The following is a 20,125-nucleotide window of genomic DNA, read 5'->3' on the forward strand; positions in this document are numbered from 1 at the left end:
ACTCATCATGCTGACAAATATGAGAATGGCTGTGATCTTTTAAATGACTCATAATTCTATTTATCGTGTACGTCATATATGTGACTAAGTGCAAAGTGCAAATGTATGAACATGCAGAAGACAGATAAATGCTATGCATGTCTAAATATGTATACATAAACATACATAAATATTCAATACTCTTGTCAAATCAATGTCACTCCTCACACCATCTGTGCTTTTGTCATAAGATTGCCTAACTACCACATGCCCTGAGAGTTTAGCCTTTAGCTTTAGCTGTGAGTGGGAGTGTTTTGTGTGTGTCAGCAAGTCTGACAGAGAGATCAAGACAGAGGTCTTGGGTGCACACTTTTTATAGGGCTTTACATTTAGATTTTTATTAGGCACACTTAGACTCGGGTGATTAGAAAGTTTTCCATAAGCTTAGGTTTTTATTGGATGCTTAATTGATTGAGCTCACTGCTGACATTTAGTTCAGTTAATTAAAATAATATACATGTCACACACAACAAAATATCTTTATGAGTTATGAGTGAAACTGACAGGTTATCTTGTGGCTGGGTCAGTCCATCTCAAGTGGTCCAATAATTATAAAGTTGGTTGCTTGACCGTTTTTAATTGTGTGTGTGTGTGTGTGTGTGTGTGTGTGTGTGTGTGTGTGTGTGTGTGTGTGTGTGTGTGTGTGATTGCCTCTATGTATTGCCACTGCAAAACCATTCGTTTTTGTTTCATGGCACACAACAAATTTCCGTTATACAGCTGTTTACAGAAATCTCAATATCTTGGCTCAGGATGGTCATAGCTCTTTGGAACAAAACCTGATCTATAGAGCACATTACAAGGTGCATGTATAAACATTTTGCACATTCATGTTCCTTAGACTTAGAACTTAAGTCCAAATGTAATGCTCAGGATTGCCTGCTTTACTCATGCATTTTGAGTTTTGAGAAATGAACAAATGTATTATAAGCATAACAAATAATATAAATGAACAGTATTTCACAGTAAGTATGTTTATGATGGACATACAATAGCTTATGCTTGTCAATGAGGTCTATATTGGCAAAAGGGAAGTATGATCTATTGGGTTCTTCACATCTGCATGCTAAGATTTTGCCAAGAGGCACATCTTTAGGATATTATGTTGAGTAATCTACCAGGGCTAACACAAAGTGATGCCCTTGTGCATTCCATTCCAATACCAAATAATAGTCCATACCAATTCTTTCAAAGGGGACCTTAATTAGTGGAAGAGGGCACAGTAATGCTTTTGGGGTAGCCAATTGGATTCAACAGCTGACATTTGCGACATGCAGCACACCGCCTGCAAACATTGCCGCAAATGCCTGGCCATTAGATTATGATGAGCTGTCTGTAGTAACATTTCCCAATGACTCTTTGGGACCAATTACTGGGTCATTTCTGCTTTTGTCTGAGTGTCCTGCATAACTTTTGATGATGTCTTGCATCATCTTTCATAACTGCGAAATAGGGGAAGGAGAGTACAAGGTTGAGCTGAACCCACTGACCATCAATTACTTTCACTTGGACTAAGGCATGCCTGAGGGTTTTGTCTTGTGTCTGCTCCTGAAGGTCAAGGGGGCAGGGCCTTCCTGACACTGAGCTGACATTGACAGGCCAGGCCACACCTCCCCAGCCAATGCTCATCCCATACCATGGTACACTGTTGCAGGGCCCATCCACACACATTGCCCTCAACAGTGTCTGAAATGCCAGCTAATTTGTTCCCAAAATCAGTGGATAGGTGAGATGAGGAATAACCACCAGCTCTATTTAATGGTTTTGTCCCCAGAATTAGATAGTGATGGCTAGTGATGGATTGATTACAGTGTTAATCCACCAATGGGAGGTATGTACCCCCCTTGAATACTCACCGGTATACGGTACGTCCCAGGTTGATCATGGACGACCTGTGGCATGTCTGGTATCCGGACCAATGCTCCCACTTGGCATTAGACCTGGAAATTCCCAGGTTCCCAGCAATGGTTCCACACTGACCCTAGGCCTTACACCCGCACCTGTGCCCCACCAGTTAAAGACAAAATTACACTGCTTGCTAGGCTTTAATAATGAGTGTTTATCAAAATGATGCCCCAGCATATCAACATGATCAAAAGGTTTCTTAAAATCATGACTTAAGAGTACAGTGGCAAAGTAGGTTTCATATTAGATATTTGCTGTACATTCACACGTCTAATGCCAAGAGGATTTGAATACAGACTGTGAAAAGGTTTTTTATTCACACTGTACCAACAAATATTCATGTGTGGAAAGGTTTGTTTCAGTTTGACTCTTTTGGGAGAACTGAACTTGCCATGATGAACAAACAACACACAAAAACGGAAGGTTACAAGGCTCTATGACTGAGTGGAGGACTGGCAGTTTTCCCATTTGCTTATTTCAGCACTGAATACCAATAGCAAATTGGTCACCTCATGATCATGACCTTAGGTGTGCAGTCCATAAAAGGTCCTTGATGTGCACAGGTGGGTAGAGTAGGCAAATATTTTACTCAAGTCCAAGAAAAACTACTTATAAATATAATTACTCAAGTAACAGTAAAAGTAATAATGTTAATAATTACTTGAGTAAGCGTAATAAAGTATCCAATGAGAATACTAATCAAGTAGCAAGTTACCAGTTACTTTGGATCTGATTTAAACGAATGTGTTAGGATTTCCATTGTCCTCAGCTGTCCTCAGCTAATTCAGTCTCTTCTCTCATTTTGAGGCTGTTTATAACTTATAACTGTTTATAACTGTTTACAACTATTTAGGCTATTATAACTGTCTTTCAACCTTCTTAAGTTCTCCCACACCACCACACTGCCACCTAACCCGAACCCTAACCCACGCTGCTTCCTCCACTGGCTTCCTGTAGCTGTGCATCAGGTTTAAAACACTGATGTTTACCTACAAAGCCAAAAACAGACCAGCACGTTTTCCCGTTGATTATGTTTGGTATTTAAACCCCTCATGTGTCTTTGTTCAAAGTATTGAACAAAGTATTGAGTGTTCTCACCATACCAAGACTTTCTCCTGTGTTCTCTATACCGGTTTTTTGATCTTGTTTCTAGTTTCTCATTTTGTGCTTTGTCTTGCCTGCTTTATGCCCTTTTGCTGATTGCCTGACCTTTGCCTGTCTTGTTTTTTGCCTTGCCCTTTGGATTACATGTTCTTAATAAAACTCTAAACTGTATTTGTATCCGCCCCAAGGCTCAATTCGTTATACCATGAAAGTCTGTCTGTTCTGTTTATTTGATATAAAACTGGGTTCAAGATGAATATGATGCAGCATATGATGGGTACAATAACACATAACCTGTCTTTTTCAACACAAAATCTCACATACACCCCAAAAACAAACATTTTCCCAACAGTTTACTTTTTTTGTCTTTTTTTCGCACCGTGTTAACAACACAAACTTGTCAGCATCTGCATTTAATCAAGATGACAGAGAACAAAAGAACAGACTATGGAACATAGAAGAGAAAATGTGTGCGTGTGTGTGTGTGTGTGTGTGTGTGTGTGTGTCCTGCCTCCGATGCTCACTTCAGCCATTATCTTACCTCCCGGACTGAGACCACTAAAAAAGTGAGCGGTTGTTATGTCCGCATTCAGACCAATGCAGCATATTGCGAGACTCGCGACCTCATTATACGTGATATAAATTATTATTTATATTACTAATTATTAAAACTACATATTCATTCATATTTAACAGTAATGGAGGAATGCCAAAGAATGTAGCGAAGTAAAAGTACATTTCTGTGTTTAAAAATTAACTTGAGTAAGAGTATAAGTATGGCCAGTTAAACTTACTCTTAATTTTTTTTAAAAAAGTTACTCAAGTACATGTAACAAACTAAATGTGGTGTGTAACTACCTACCTCTGTTGATATGTTATACTTGGACTTTGGTTCTTCTCATTAACCTGAATTGTGGTGGCCCTACTAGTCATTCACTCAGTTGTGGAACCACAGTTACACACTTAACTTTCTGTTCTCCTTTTTTAGTTCCAGACCATGAGGGTATCTTTCAAAGTGCAGTGAATGCTATATATCCAAGTCCTCACATAATACATTCAGATTATTCAAACAGTAACAGATAGCATTGATACCTTTTGCTGATACTCATGTTTATTCAAGATAGGAATTGCTCAAATCATAATGCTTTACTTTATAAGCCCCTTTAAGGTGCTTCCCAAAGAACACAAACTGCTGGGCATTGACCTGCCAGCTGATTAAAATAAAAATGCCATGTGTATGTTGGAACAACATTTTCAATTATAGAATTCTTTGTTAATATATCTGTGTTGTTTTATTAGCCTCACAGCTCCTGGGTCCCTGGTATAATTCCTGAGCTCAGGTTATTGTTTGTGTTAGGGATGCACCTAAATGAAAATTCTTGGCCGAAGCCGAAACCGAATATAATGAAAAACTTGGCCAAAAACCGAAGGCCGAATACCGAACGCGTTTTTTCGCGTTTTTTCCATCTATTTTGCCATTTTTTTCACCATTGCATAAATTAAATAAATAAATGAGTAAAATAAAAATATTTTGCTGTGGTCATCTTTGAGCCCCCCTTGAATAGCCTATGTTAGGCCTATAACTGACTGCTGAAAGAATGTAACACTCTGTAGTCTACAACTAAAAACGTGCATTAAAAGGTGCATTGACAAGAGTGTAAAAAAATGGTTCTATTCGGTTCTATACGGCTAATTATATTGGGGATATAGACCGCTCGTGTCCCTGTACACCTCGTGGAGTATTATAGTAGATATAGTATAGTTAGATACGTTGTTAATGTTATGTACCGTGATAGATTTAGTTAGTTTGAACTATAGATTAGTTCATTTAGTCCCCGCTGGTTTTTCCGCTCCCAGTCCATAGTACTAGTTCATGTTTCTTGTGTTGTGTTTTGACCCTGTTTTCTGTGACCGCGACTTTGATTCCTGGTTTTCCTCTGTTTATGCCTGTTTGCCAATTGCCCGACCCTTTGCCTGTCTTGACTACGTTTTTTGGATTACGATTTGGATTTGTCTGCCTGCCCTTAAATAAATATGTCTTTACCTGCTTCCGTACTGTACTCCCTTATGTCTCACAACGTGACAGAATACTCCAGAACAGAAACAAAACAAACGCACGTCCACGCACGTTTACTGTCCACAGTAAACATCCGAAGGGCACAGAGCTCGTGCACGTAGCTCGTGCATGCTCGTGCCCCCTCATCGAGGTCGTGACGCGTCTCACTCTGTTTGCTAGGCTATTTTGTCGCGTTATCAAACACGTCATTGTTCGGTCAAATTTATTTGGCCTTTTCACTTATTCACCGAACACCAAAAATGCTATTTTTGCTATTTTCCGAATAATTTTGGTTGCCAAACATTCAGTGCATCCCTAGTTTGTGTGAATGTTTGCATGTTCTTCACATGTTTGCACTGTCCAAAAACATGCAAAAAGGGCAGCTTGGCTATGCTAAATTACCCCTAGGTGTGAATGACTGCCCTGACTAGCACCCGGTATTATTGGGATTGGTTCTGGATCCACCGTGACCCTGATGAGGATGGAGAATGAAAGAATGAATGTATTGTGACCTTGAGTACAATATGATTTATTTGAGTTTTCCTGTATGATGGGGATGGGACATTTGTTAAACAGGACCTAATGTGTTATTTTGTTCTATATTTATTTCTGTATACTGTATAAAAGGGTTAAATGTTTTTAAAAAATTACTAAGTATAGTTCATGGTGGTGTAAGGCAGACAATGTGTTTATATATATACAGTGAGGGAAAGAAGTATTTGATCCCCTGCTGATTTGTACGTTTGCCCACTGACAAAGAAATGATCAGTCTATAATTTTAATGGTAGATTTATTTGAACAGTGAGAGACAGAATAACAACAAGAAAATCCAGAAAAACGCATGTCAAAAATGTTATAAATTTCCTGCATTGTAATGAAGGAAATATGTATTTGACCCCTCCGCAAAACATGACTTAGTACTTGGTGGCAAAACCCTTGTTGGCAATCACAGAGGTCAGACGTTTCTTGTAGTTGGCCACCAGGTTTGCACACATCTCAGGAGGGATTTTGTCCCACTCCTCTTTGCAGATCTTCTCCAAGTCATTAAGGTTTTGAGGCTGACGTTTGGCAACTTAAACCTTCAGCTCCCTCCACAGATTTTCTATGGGATTAAGGTCTGGAGACTGGCTAGGCCACTCCAGGACCTTAATGTGCTTCTTCTTGAGCCACTCCTTTGTTGCCTTGGCCGTGTGTTTTGGGTCATTGTCATGCTGGAATACCCATCCACGACCCATTTTCAATGCCCTGGCTGAGGGAAGGAGGTTCTCACCCAAGATTTGACGGTACATGGCCCCGTCCATCGTCCCTTTGATGCGGTGAAGTTGTCCTGTCCCCTTAGCAGAAAAACACCCCCAAATCATAATGTTTCCACCTCCATGTTTGACGGTGGGGATGGTGTTCTTGGGGTCATAGGCAGCATTCCTCCTCCTCCAAACACGGCGAGTTGAGTTGATGCCAAAGAGCTCCATTTTGGTCTCATCTGACCACAACACTTTCACCCAGTTGTCCTCTGAATCATTCAGATGTTCATTGGCAAACTTCAGACGGGCATGTATATGTGCTTTCTTGAGCAGGGGGACCTTGTGGGCACTGCAGGATTTCAGTCCTTCACGGCGTAGTGTGTTACCAATTGTTTTCTTGGTGACTATGGTCCCAGCTGCCTTGAGATCATTGACAAGATCCTCCCATGTAGTTCTGGGCTGATTCCTCACTGTTCTCATGATCATTGCAACTCCAAGAGGTGAGATCTTGCATGGAGCCCCAGGCCGAGGGAGATTGACAGTTCTTTTGTGTTTCTTCCATTTGCGAATAATCGCACCAACTGTTGTCACCTTCTCACCAAGCTGCTTGGCAATGGTCTTGTAGCCCATTCCAGACTTGTGTAGGTCTACAATCTTGTCCCTGACATCCTTGGAGAGCTCTTTGGTCTTTTCTCCATGGTGGAGAGTTTGGAATCTGATTGATTGATTGCTTCTGTGGACAGGTGTCTTTTATACAGGTAACAAGCTGAGATTAGGAGCACTCCCTTTAAGCGTGTGCTCCTAATCTCAGCTCGTTACCTGTATAAAAGACACCTGGGAGCCAGAAAACTTTCTGATTGAGAGGGGGTCAAATACTTATTTCCCTCATTAAAATTCAAATCAATTTATAACATTTTTGACATGCGTTTTTCTGGACTTTCTTGTTGTTATTCTGTCTCTCACTGTTCAAATAAATCTACCATTAAAATTATAGACTGATAATTTCTTTGTCAGTGGGCAAACGTACAAAATCAGCAGGGGATCAAATACTTCTTTCCCTCACTGTATGTATATATATATATATATATATATATATATATATATATATATATATATATATATATATATATATATATATTTACTGATTTATAAATTTGTTTTGCAGATGAACATAATATCTGGAGGCTTCTATGATGGCCTAATGCTGTATGCTCACGCGCTAAATGAGAGTTTAGCAGACAGTCAGGGCCGACTGTCAAGAGAAAGTGTCACCAAAAGGATGTGGAACCGAACATACTATGGTGAGCTACTCCATGATAACCTCATTATTTGTGCTAAAAGCTGATAGAACACACAGGGTCAGCTTTACCTTGAGTCCAGAATTATCTTAGGTCTGGGAAAAGTATCTAATAAATCTTGTACAGGCTGCTTATCTTTACACAGGGTTTGTAAAGTTTTTGTTGCCCATTGATCTGATAGATAAAAGAAGCCTAGTAGTCATAGAAATAATAATAATAATAATAGGTTTTGATATTTTGTAATTATGGCTTCCAGTTTTATGCATTTGTTTACAAATGGTCTTGCTTTTCTTTTTTTTTTTTTACTTTCCACTTGTATGATTTCACTAGTTGTCAAATTCAGAGCATCAGCAATCATACCGATAATCACTTGTATCTAATTTTGGTGTGATCTAAGAGATAGCCCAACCAACAGTAATGGTTTGATTTGAAACTATGGCATGGTATTACTTTCCTGTTTACCCATCTAAATGCATCTCATGAGAAAATTGCATGACATATTCGAGAACTGTCAGGTTTCAAAGCTATTTTTCTAGTGCCCTTAGCCAATCTCTCTTTCCTTGTGGCTCTCTTACCCCTCTCATTGTCACTGTCAAGTGCATATTTTACCTTACTTTGAGACTTTAAAATCCCACTCACACACCAGATATCTTTTAGATTCTTTTTGAATGAATTTCTTCATTGATTGATTGTTTTGTGTTCCAAGTTGTGCTCTCCCCACAGAGCAGAGTGAATTATTGTGAGGTTATTGGCTATTTTGCACCTGTTACATGCTGTCAGCTTCACCCGCCTTCAGATCAGTGGCAGCTGCTCTGTGTCATCTGCAGTTCATTATTTTTGTTATTTGTCTTTATGAATTTTTGCTGAATTTTTTTTGTTCTTAAATCATTCACTATACATCAAAGCTAGCTAGAAAGTTAATTATGCTAAATGTACAGTGCATCCGGAAAGTATTCACAGCGCTTCACTTTTTCCACATTTTGTTATGTTACAGCCTTATTCCATAATGGATTAAAGTCATTATTTTCCTCAAAATTCTACAAACAATACCCCATAATGACAACCTGAAAGAAGTTTGAAAAAGCGAAGCGCTGTGAATACTTTCCAGATGCACTGTACATTCTTAAGACGTCAAAAAACATATCCTCATGCTAGTTCACTGGGTCAGAGACTAAGAAGAACATTGACTTGCTGGAGTTAGTAAGACATGAAAAGAAAACACACATCAAGATATTTTCTCCATACTGAGGACAAGTTTTTTATTTTTAGAAGCCACATATTAAGTTGTACAGATGCTTCTTAAAAGTCATTTCTGTACACATACAAGTGAAAAGCATTTTCGCTTTGTATAGAATCAAATTGACTGTATTTCCATCTTTACAATATATTTGATTGAAGGGCATTACAGATTAGAACGCATTACATGTTTAGTTCTTAATCTTTTTCGTGAAGAGATCCATGGTTCATTCATTATGAATGCGTAATGCATGAATCTCTCTTCTGGGAGTGAGTCTAATCAGTTCATTCGGTGTATCTCAGCCTTGACACTGTCTCCTTGAAACATTGCTTTCTGTCTCCTTCCCTACTTATCTCTGTTGATGCATCTGTTCCTACCTCTCTGACTTCCCTACATTAATCACTTTGTCAGGCTCAACTCTTATTTCTTCATTCTATGTTGCCTTCCTCATAGTGTCTTTGTGAATCTTGCTCTCGATGTGCTTGATAAGAGGAGAGCTGTGCTTGGTAATGGTTGACTATAACCAGAAATCACAGTTCACAGTGATTCACAGTCACAGTTCCTGCTCTTCATTTACTACACTAATGTCATGCTACTGCCATTATTTTTGTGTTCTTGTCACACTACTACTGTCATATTTAATATGTATATTCTAATAAAATATTCTTACATCATAATCTTACTATCATGCTGCTGTAACACTTTCATTTCCACATCACTTTGTTTTTGTAAAGATTTATTTTTCTTATCATAGAGCTTAGCTCTAGCACTATTATACTAGTTGTACGATAGGTATTATGGAAATTATGGAAAAGTATTTTACATACTTACATACTAATGTACAGTATTAGCAGATATTGTTACAGAACTACAGTACAGTGATATTTTATGTCTAACAGTTACACAGTATGGGAGAGCCACCATTTCCACACATAATTCTTCACATGGAAAGACACAACAATACAACAAAGCTAAAGACACCAAGCTTTTTTGTTTTTTGCCACTCTCTGGCAACTGACGTATCACATCTATCTTTCCTTTCATCCCCTTTTCCCTTGTTGTAAAAGTCAAGCCAAGTAATTTAGATAACAGTAATCAGATCCATATATCACCATCAGAGCTGTATATCTGTGCTTGGCAGAATGTAGGGTCATGCTTTCTATTCAGACATGTTTTTATTAAACACAGAGGGGAAATTACACCTTCTGTGTGCTACATGCAGAAGAGATGAAATAGATAGCTTTATTGCTGTTTATTGTTTCTTTTTCTCATCTTTGCTTTGAGTGAGGCTCAGTAATTCACCAGATAACCATGCAGGTCACAGCGCAGCTGATCACAGCTGATTTGTGTATGTTTGCCAAATTGTTAAAAGGTATTGTTAAAAGATAGAATTAGATGGTGAAATAGAGGCCATGATTGGGTATTTTAAGTGCTTATTTGCATATGCAGTGGGATAACTTGCGCACACAAGAAAAGGCTGTGTTGCAGGTGATAACAATATGTAAATGTGATTGTTTTGCACTCTAAATGTTTCTGGTAGTTGCGGTGCATTTCAAAAAGACAACAGGAATTGTAACAGTTGAGTTTAAAATTAGTATATTAATAAGATGTGTGATTGGCTGTTTTGTCATTATATGCCATCAAAAGAGTTTGTGTGCAGTTTTTGTAATGACATACGATTAGTCTCATTCAAACTTTATAGACATTTTGAGTGGTAGAAATAATCAGCTGGCTGACAGAACTTACAGCCAATATATTTCTGTCTTTGCTGTTACTATATTTTATGGGCCGTATTCAGAGTGGAGGCGAGTGTTAAGTCCAGCATCACTGACTGACAGTTTGATGTAACGGCAATATGTCACATTGAAATTCATGTTGTAAATACATTTTTAAAAATAATTTGTTATTTGAGTCCAATATTAAATATATAAACATTTGATCCTCCATTTAAAATGTACAAAAAGAGATCAGCATCTTAATTAAAGACAATGTTTATTTTGAGGAATTAATCTTTTATCATTTTTTTTTTATGGATAAACGTATTAATTAAATTAACATGAGCCATAAGTGTAGTAATTGTCATTACTTTTGTGAATTGAACAACTCAAAATAGAAAATTAAAAATATGATAAAATAGATTACATCCTGCACATACAGTATGATTTTATGAGCTAGATTATGAATATTCTTAAATTTAACCAAAATTTCAGGAATTACTGTGATAATTACAACTTGGACTACTCATGCAGCAATATATTGGCATTATACTAGACTCACATTTGATGCTTATTTCAATACCTGCCATCTTCTTTATACTATATTATCAAATTAGTCTTTATTTATTTATTTGCTATTATATTACATTGTATTACACTGAAACCAGTCTGTATGTTCTATGCCGAATCTTAAATCTGGCTTAAAGAAAAATGCATGTGTTTAGAGGAGGTGGTCTAGATGCTGTCTCTTTTCTATTCTATTTAAGAAAAATATGGCAACTTCAGAGATATGAACTACATGCATGTAATTTGCATAATCTGCATGGTGCACCCAGAAAATCAACTAGGTGCTTAGTACATCTCTGAATATGCCTAACTTTCCTGTGTAAATCTGGTCCTATGTTGATGTCACAGTACATGTACTGTAAAAAAAAATAATAATAAAATTGACTGTAAATTTTACAGTAATTTACTGGATGTTGCTTTTTTAAAAGAGCAGCTTACAATTGATGCAAGGTACAACTGATCTGAAGGTTAAGGGTCTTGCTCAAGGAGCCAACCGTGGCAATTTGGCAGTGCTGGGATTTGAACACACAGCCTTCTGAACTTTAACTCCAAATCTTAACAATTGAGCCACTGCAACTAACACAGCTACTTTGCATTGATTCAATGAAATCTTTTAGTATGAGTAAATTCAGTGGTTGGGTGATTCAACTGGGTGAGCTAGTTGTGGTAGCTTAATTATTAAGGCTTTGTACTACAGATCATAAGGTTATGTGTTCAAATCCCACCACCAACAATCTGCTATGGTTGGGTTCTTTTACAAGACCCTTAGCCTTCAGCTCAGTTATATCCTGTGTCAGCCAAATGAACAACTGTACTGGATTATGTGTTATTTTATACTCTATAATGCTTTACTACAAATATGTTTACTGTGATTCATTGTAAATTTTTACAGTACTTTAATGGCAACCCTGTTGCCAGTAAATTACTGTAAAATATGCACACTTTATTTTAACAGTGTGTTTAAAATTTGAATGCCTACAGTCCAAAAATCACCAGACCAAAAGTCTTTTAAAACTAAGCAATGGATTAAATATGCGGACATCAGGCTGACACAGATAGAAAGGTATTCAATAGAAAAGGTGTAGAAGGTCAGTGATAAATATTGTCTGAATAATTGGTCATGTGCAGTGTTCACAAAATACTAAATCAAGGTTGCAAATGGTAATGTGTGCATGGGATGTGGGCTATTTTATTGTGCAAGGATTTGCAATGTTTTTGTTAATTCGCTGCACTCATCTTACCATTTTAACTTTTCATGTATTTTAAATGGACAATATTATTAATTAATTAATAGTGTTGCATTTATGTGTTTAATAGTGGCCTGAAATGGCATTCCATGTTTTTTGTGTATTAAGAGCCCAAAACATATGTTTCTATGTGACATATTGTGTTTTACATCAAACGGTGGAGATCCATGGAGGTCTCTGGACCCTACTTTGAGAACTACTGCTACAGTGGGGGAAATAAGTATTGAATGCGTCAACATTTTTTTCAGTAAATATATTTCCAATGAGACTACTCACCTGAAATTTTCACCAGACATCAGTATTAACTCAAGAAATTCACAAATATTTAGAATTCACCAAATTAAAGCCCAAAAATAAAGTTATGTGTAATAAAGTGGAATGACACAGGAAAAAAGTATTGAACACAAGAAAAAACAGTTCTCCAAGGTAAGGTAAGGAACCAGCTGAAATCTGTAAGTAGTTAGAAAGTAATTATACCTCCTATCTGTGCAAATTAATATCAGCTGGGTTAGTAAATTAATGGTCTATAAAAAGGCTTTTCATTACCAAGGTGTCACTCAAGAAACATCTCGTGATGGGTAAAAGCAAAGAGCTCTCCCAAGACCTTCACAACCTTTTAGTTGCAAATCATATTGATGGAATCAAATACAGACGTATTTCAAAACTTCTGAATCTTCAAGTAAGCACCATTGGGGCCATTATCCGCAAGTGGAAGCAACATCACTCCGTCATCAACCGGCCACACACAGGAATTCCTCGCAAGATCTCTGACCAGGGAGTCAGAAGTATAGTCAGAAGAGTAGGCATTTCAAAGCTCGTTTAAAGTTTGCTACAACTCATTTGGACAGCCTATGAAATACTGGGAGAGTGTAGTCTGGTCAGATGAGAGCAAAATTGAACTTTTTGGCTGTCATACTACACACCATGTTTAGAGACGAAATGGCACTACACATCACCCTAAAAACACTATACCAACAGTGAAGACTGGAGGTGGAAGCAGCATGATGTGGAGCTGTTTTTCATCACATGGAATGACGAATGGATCCCTTTACCTTGGAGATTCTTGAAAAAAATTTGCTGCCGTCCACCAGGATGATGAAGATGAGACGTGGGTGGACCTTCCAGTAGGACAACGATCCAAAGCATACAGCAAAGGAAACTTTCAATTGGTTTCAGAGAAAAAAAAATCAAGGCGTTAGTATGACCCAGTCAGTCACCTGACTTGAATCCAACTGAACAAGATTTAAAGACAATATATTTAGAAGACTGAACCAAAATCACACTTGAATACTGCAGCCAATTAATTTCTTCATACAGGAAGAGTCTTTAAGCTGTCATTACAAACAAATGCTTCTGCACTACGTGTTAAATATATTTCCGTTAGTGTGTTCAATACTTTTTTCCTGTGCCATTCCTCTTTATTACACATAATTTTATTTATGGACTTTAATGTTGTGAATTCTTTATATTTCCGGATTTCTTGAGTTAATTCTGATCTCTGGTGAAAATTTCATGTGAAAAGCCTCATTGGAAATATATTTACTGAAAAAAATGTTGACGTGTTCAATAATTCTTTCCCCTCACTGTATATGAAACCAGTTACATCTTTCTGATTATTTTTACAAGGAATTATTTAGTGAATTAGGGATAGAGTGCACTGTTGGACATCAGACCACTGACAATCAAAAACTGGTGTGGCATAACTCGATCAACATCGATCAGGATTTTGATTTAATGACTTGTCCGTGAACAACACACTAACTAATGAGATGGCTTTCATAAGGACTTTTAAGGACTTTTCAGAGAGCTATGACTAACAGAGGCCAGTGAGTGGCCATGCACTTGATAATCTTGATACAGTACATGTTTTAATTCTAGAATGATGGTTTTTTTCTGCATTCTGCATTGCTATTATTTATGGCCTTTTTTGCTACTTTGCTGAGTGGATATAAATAAATTGTCTGTGTGTGTGTGTGTGTGTGTGTGTGTGTGTGTGTGTGTGTGTGTGTGTGTGTGTGTGTGTGCATATGCCACTGTTTGTTCTGCCAGCTGCAGATGTTGAAACAGCTACTGATCTTTAAAATGATCCACTAACCTGTGTGTATGACATTCACCCTTAGCAGGATGACTAATCCAGCACATCTTTCACTGTGAAAGGTTACAAATGCAAAGGCAAGCCACACTCCCGCCTTAGTTAGCAGCAGTGTCTCACTTCCCTGTTACGTCTGAGTGCTATTTCTGTCATAAGCTGTAATTTTTTAGATTGCTGCCTTTGCCCACACTGTATTTAAGAAAAACATTACTTCCAGAATGACCATTAGTGCAAACTGCAGAGATGAGACATCGCTAGTACAGGATGAAGCCAGCCAATTTCATCTTTTCAAACTGCTGTTCCTGTTGCATCACAGGGCAGCGTAACATTCAGAGGAAAGCATTATCTGTCCTCTTCCACATACATGAGCTCATAGACGTGACTGTGGTTGTCTAGGGGAGAGAGTATATGAATTCCCTTCCATGCAGCGAGAATGGACAATTTTGCTTCCTTGGCTCCCAGCCGTAGATAGCTGTGTCATTGTCAGGATTCAAACTCATGCCAATCAGGAGCCTTGCATAGTGATTTTCAGTGGTAGAATTTACTAGCTAGCTGACAGAATATACAGCAAACATATTTTTTTTAGTCATATCTCCTTATATTTTCATCACTAGAATATATGTTAATATCTTAGTGTCACAAACTTGAGATGTTGGATTCAAGAGCATGCATTTTTCTTTGAATACCAACAATCCAAGATTTGCTTGTATTTTCTCATTTGTAAGTCTGCTAAATGAATAAATGTAAATGCACATAAATGTAAATCTCAGTGGTACCTTGGTGGTTAAAGTTTTGGGCTTCTGCTAAGAAGGTTGTCAGTTCCCTGCACTGCTAACCTTTAACTGTTCCTAAGATGCCTAACCTTTAACTGTGCTGTTGTATCCCATCTCAATTGTAGGTTGCTTTGGGTTTTATTATTATTAATAATATTCTTATAGAAATATCAGGCTAATGAAGAGATTGAATAATATAAACAAGAAAATGATATGATCAGAATGACACAATTCCCACACATGTTTTCTACTCAGTGTGGAATATGCTGTAAACAAAATAAATATAAAATTGTGGTCATATATTTATAAAATTTTGGGACCATATTTTGAAAGTGGTGCTTGCAGTAAGGAAATCAGGAAACCACCATTGTACCCTTGTGTCTGTGCTAAAAGGGGGTCTTTTTTGGTACCAGAATGGGTGTAGAAATGGCTGCACCGGTGCATTTTGAATGTCACACCGCTTTTAACACCCCCATTATCCAGCAAATTATGCTTGCACAGACACAACAATAGAGCCCTATGTTAACAATAAATGTCCCCCTTCTACTATTATCCCTCCTTTATTTCACTCAACATCCATTTCTTACTATGCTACATGCAATGTTCACGATTCACCAGAAAAGACTGGGTGAGGGAGTGAGTACGTTTGTGCCCACCGCCCCTAATAAGAGTATCACAGTCCACATCTCCTCTACCTTGTTCAAGTGTCTGTGTCTCTTATTCGCTCTTGCTCTCCTTCTTTCTGTCAATCCAGTTTTTTTTCCCTCTATGGCGTTGACATTTGCAAGCCGATAATGGCTAAGCTCTTCATATCTGTTTAAATGTCAGTGCTGGTTTCCCTGGAGCGTCTGTCTTCTGCCTGCTCCTCTCACACCTTAATAGTGCCAAGGCCAATCGAGCAGGGAATGAGAAGTCTGCCCCATGGCCTCTTCACATGACCCACTGTTTCATCCACAGCAGGCAGACATACAGTAGTTATATTTAATAACGTTGATGTATCTACAATCTAAATCTAATACTAATATATAGTTCTAGTTCACTACTAAAGAAAGGTCCTACTTGATAAAAGGTCTTACTTGAAAAACCAAAAAGTTATGAAATGATGAACAAAATTTTCAAATGAATCTAAGTGTATACATGAATATACTATTTGAAAATGAACCCCTGTCCTTATACTAGCCCTCAGAGTGTCCTTATACTAGCCCTCATGGCGAGTTAACTGCTAGTAAAGTTCTCATAGCTAGATATGGGTAGAATTTCAGTATTCAAGTGTCTATATAAGTGTGGTTAAAACTGTCAAAATATACAGTAACAATGATAAGAACTTTATCACTGATATTAGCTAAGTTATTTAGCTAGCTAGCTCAGCACACAGGTTTGTGGCTAAAACATTTAGGTTAATTTGCACATTAGATGCTTAGTGGGCCAAGCCCATTGAACATAATTTGTGATTTCGCAAATTGTGTTCAATCTATTATACTATATTAGAAATCTATTTTTATACATTTCAATAATGAAAGGCAAGCCATTGCATAGCTTGTATTTGACTTAACTCTTAGGCAAATGCAAATCAAATATGAATCACAACATCAGTTCCAAGCTGTGTAAATGAATGTCTGGATGTTATAAGCTTATAACTGCCCTTGCACTCTGGGGTCTGCAGGTGTGACCGGACTCGTGCAGATAGATGATAAGGGAGACAGAGAGACTGACTTTGCTTTATGGGACATGACTGATACCAACTCCAGCATCTTTGAGGTAGGGGCTTTTCTCACACACCACACACACACACACACACACACACACACACAGAGAGAGAGAGAGAGAGAGAGAGAGAGAGAGAGAGAGAGAGAGAGAGAGAGAGAGAGAGAGAGAGAGAGAGAGAGAGAGAGAGGGGGGGGTCTCTTAGGTAGGTGTTATGTTATCTAACTTATTCACACAGGTAGATGTGAAATGAATAAACAGTGTGAAATGAATTCTCAGGGAACTGCCATTATCCAAATACAAGGTAATACAAGGTAATTACCTCACTGCATTCAATCCAGCAATCCAGTTCTCTCTCCCATGTCCACCAGTTAGAAAGTTAATTACAGATTGTTATCTCTTGGTGCACTCATGCATGTGTGGAGGGGCAGGGTGTGCTCTCTCTTTTTTCTTGCTCTCTCTCCCTCTGTGTGCGTGTGCGTGTGTGTGTGTGTGTGTGTGTGTGTGTGTGTGTGTGTGTGTGTGTGTGTGTGTGTGTGTGTGTTTGTGTGTGTGTCAGAGAGAGAGAGAGAGAGAGAGAGAGAGAGAGAGAGAGAGAGAGACTGAGAAAGTGTTGGATAGATTATTGAGGTAATCCAGCATTGCATTACATATTTAGTCCTCTCATATTGCAAATGATGTAATTTAATAGAAATAGACAAAAATGATTAGGACTCTATTTCATTGCTGACACAAGTGTAATTTACTGGGTAATGCCAGAGTTTCTGTTTTGGTTAGCTGCAAGTTTTTTTGTCCTTTTTTTTTTGCACTTTATTCATATTTTCCTGATTTCAAGCAGAGGAGTCCTTATGAGTCCTGCCCCATTTCTTTTTGAATGGCCACAAAAATAAAATAATAGGATGAACTTGTGCTTTGTTAAGTTTATACACAGAAAATTAAACTTATGATGTTCACATTAGATGATCTTCCACATGTGGGAGACACAAGACCGTTATTTAGGTCACTTATCAGAATTGCACTTTAGAGAACCATTATGCGACATCTTGCATCGCGTTACATCATTTGCGTTTTCCCTTAGCATTTGCATTTCCTAGCCTCAATTAGCTGGTTATATTTATTAGATTAGATTAAATTTATTGCCATTTGCACAAGTACAAAGCAGTACAGGTACATTGGAATTTCTGTGCATAACTCTTTGAGTCAAATTTTACAACAATGACATAAGAACCACAACATTGCAAAAAAAATCTATATATACATATTAATTTAATTTAACAAATAGCAAATTTAAAATAAATTATTATATAAAAACTCTATGTGGCATAGCCAGTAATATAATAATAATAATAATAATAATAATAATAATAATAATAATAATAATAATAATAAAAATACAACCCATTCATTGACTGTCAAGTGTATGAATTAAGTGTCCCTGCTATGAGTAAGATGTGAGGTGAAATATTCCCTGCAGCCTCAATGTCTTTTGCAATCAGTCTGGTTGAAAAAAAATCTATTATGAAAACATGCCTTATGAGTGTCAATCCTCATTGGCCTTTGGTGTCTTAGGTTATATATTGAGTTATTCCACCTATTAAAAGAGTGAGCTGGGTGATTTTGATCACTAAGAATGCTCTGGGCTTTTCTCCTGGAACACTGTGTGTCTAATATTTCCATAGAGGGTAGCTCAGAGCCGATGATTCTCTCAGAGCCGATGATTCTCTCTGCAGTTTTAATGACCCGTTGAAGTGATCTCTTAGCCTGGGCAGTATTTCCAAATCATATGGTAATACTGCTGGTGAGAACACTTTCAATAAGTCCTCTGTAAGCCTGGGTGAGGGGATGACGGCTGAGTCCGGACTTCCCCAGCAGCCTGATGAAATAAAGCCTCTGCCGTGCTTTCTTCACTATGGCCATGGTGTTATCAGCTCAGCCCAGGTTTACCGTCATGTGAAGGCCTGAAAACTTGCTCCACCTCAGACCCTTTAATGATAAGAGTCTGAAGAGGGGGAGCTTTCCTCCTAAAGTCGATAATAATTTCTTTGGTTTTTATCTATGTTAAGAATGTTAGCTATGTGTTTAGCTATAGTCTCTGGAATGCATAGATCTAGAGAAAAACACTTCATACAGATTTATAGACTATGATTCACTGAAATTGTTTCCGTTGATAGTTTTGTTTCAGATTCCTAGTATCTAGCTGTATTAGCCAATGCTGAACATAATATCAATTCATGTAGCATAGATTATTTAATATAAAAATAAATCAATATTTAAATCATCAGTACTTACTGTAGATCCATTTTCTTATGTTTATAACAGAAACATAATATTGAGCCTTGATAATTGCTCAGTCGCCTCATGGCATCAGCTCTCCGTCTGTCAGTTCATTACTGCTGTTTTTTGTCCAGATTGTTGCTGTGTATAATGGTACTAAGAAACAGATGGAGACGCTGCCTGACATGGCCTTTCACTGGCCCGGAGGCAGTGTTCCTCCTGACATGCCTTTCTGTGGTTTCAAGAATGATAACCCTGCCTGCATTGCACGTGAGTAATGCACTTTTCCCCATTTATATGAAGCCTTTACCGATGATGTCTTTTAATTACCATTTTCAGCATACATTTCTTTTCTTTTCCTTCATAGTATGCATCATCATCAGCGGTTTTCGTATATTCTTAGTGCAGATTTTTCTTCTCCATTCTTTAGTGTTAAATTTCATTCATTAAAGAAAGTATTTTTCTCACACACTCGTTTCTGGGGTTTTTTCAGGGACCATCACAATGCACCAGATGGTGTCAATTGTTATGTTCTTTATTCTTGTCATCATCTTTAATGTCACCATCTTCATATATAGGTGAGTGCAATGTGGGATTTGGTGAGTGATATTAGCTCTGTGCAAACATATCTTCAGAAAGTTCTGCCAATTTTTGACTTTGTCTCATCACTTCCACTTTCTTTATCGTCTTCTCTCTGTCCCACACAGGAAGCTGAAGTTAGAGAAGGAGCTGGCTGCTCAGCTCTGGCGGATCTTTTGGGAGGATTTGCACATGAGCAATCTGGAGAAGGTGCTGCGCAGTGCAGGCAGCAAACTGACCCTCTCCCTGGTGAGTGATTTGGTGGTGTTCAGTAAACCAGTTTAGGAAGGTTGT

The 20,125-nt window shown here is 37.8% G+C and overlaps 1 protein-coding gene across 2 annotated transcripts in view; it reads left to right on the plus strand.

The window, feature by feature from the left end:
- The window catches only part of npr1b (natriuretic peptide receptor 1b), a 48,955-nt gene that overhangs the window by 15,979 nt on the left and 12,851 nt on the right, over positions 1-20,125 (plus strand). For both annotated transcript variants that reach the window (XM_017482935.3, XM_017483006.3), the window contains exons 6-10: positions 7,511-7,646; positions 16,938-17,032; positions 19,387-19,522; positions 19,746-19,830; positions 19,960-20,080. In XM_017482935.3, the coding sequence (XP_017338424.2) occupies positions 7,511-7,646; positions 16,938-17,032; positions 19,387-19,522; positions 19,746-19,830; positions 19,960-20,080 (573 nt within the window). The remainder of the gene's footprint in view (positions 1-7,510; positions 7,647-16,937; positions 17,033-19,386; positions 19,523-19,745; positions 19,831-19,959; positions 20,081-20,125) is intronic.

Source organism: Ictalurus punctatus, chromosome 1 (assembly GCF_001660625.3).
Source record: "Ictalurus punctatus breed USDA103 chromosome 1, Coco_2.0, whole genome shotgun sequence".
NCBI lineage: Eukaryota > Metazoa > Chordata > Actinopteri > Siluriformes > Ictaluridae > Ictalurus > Ictalurus punctatus.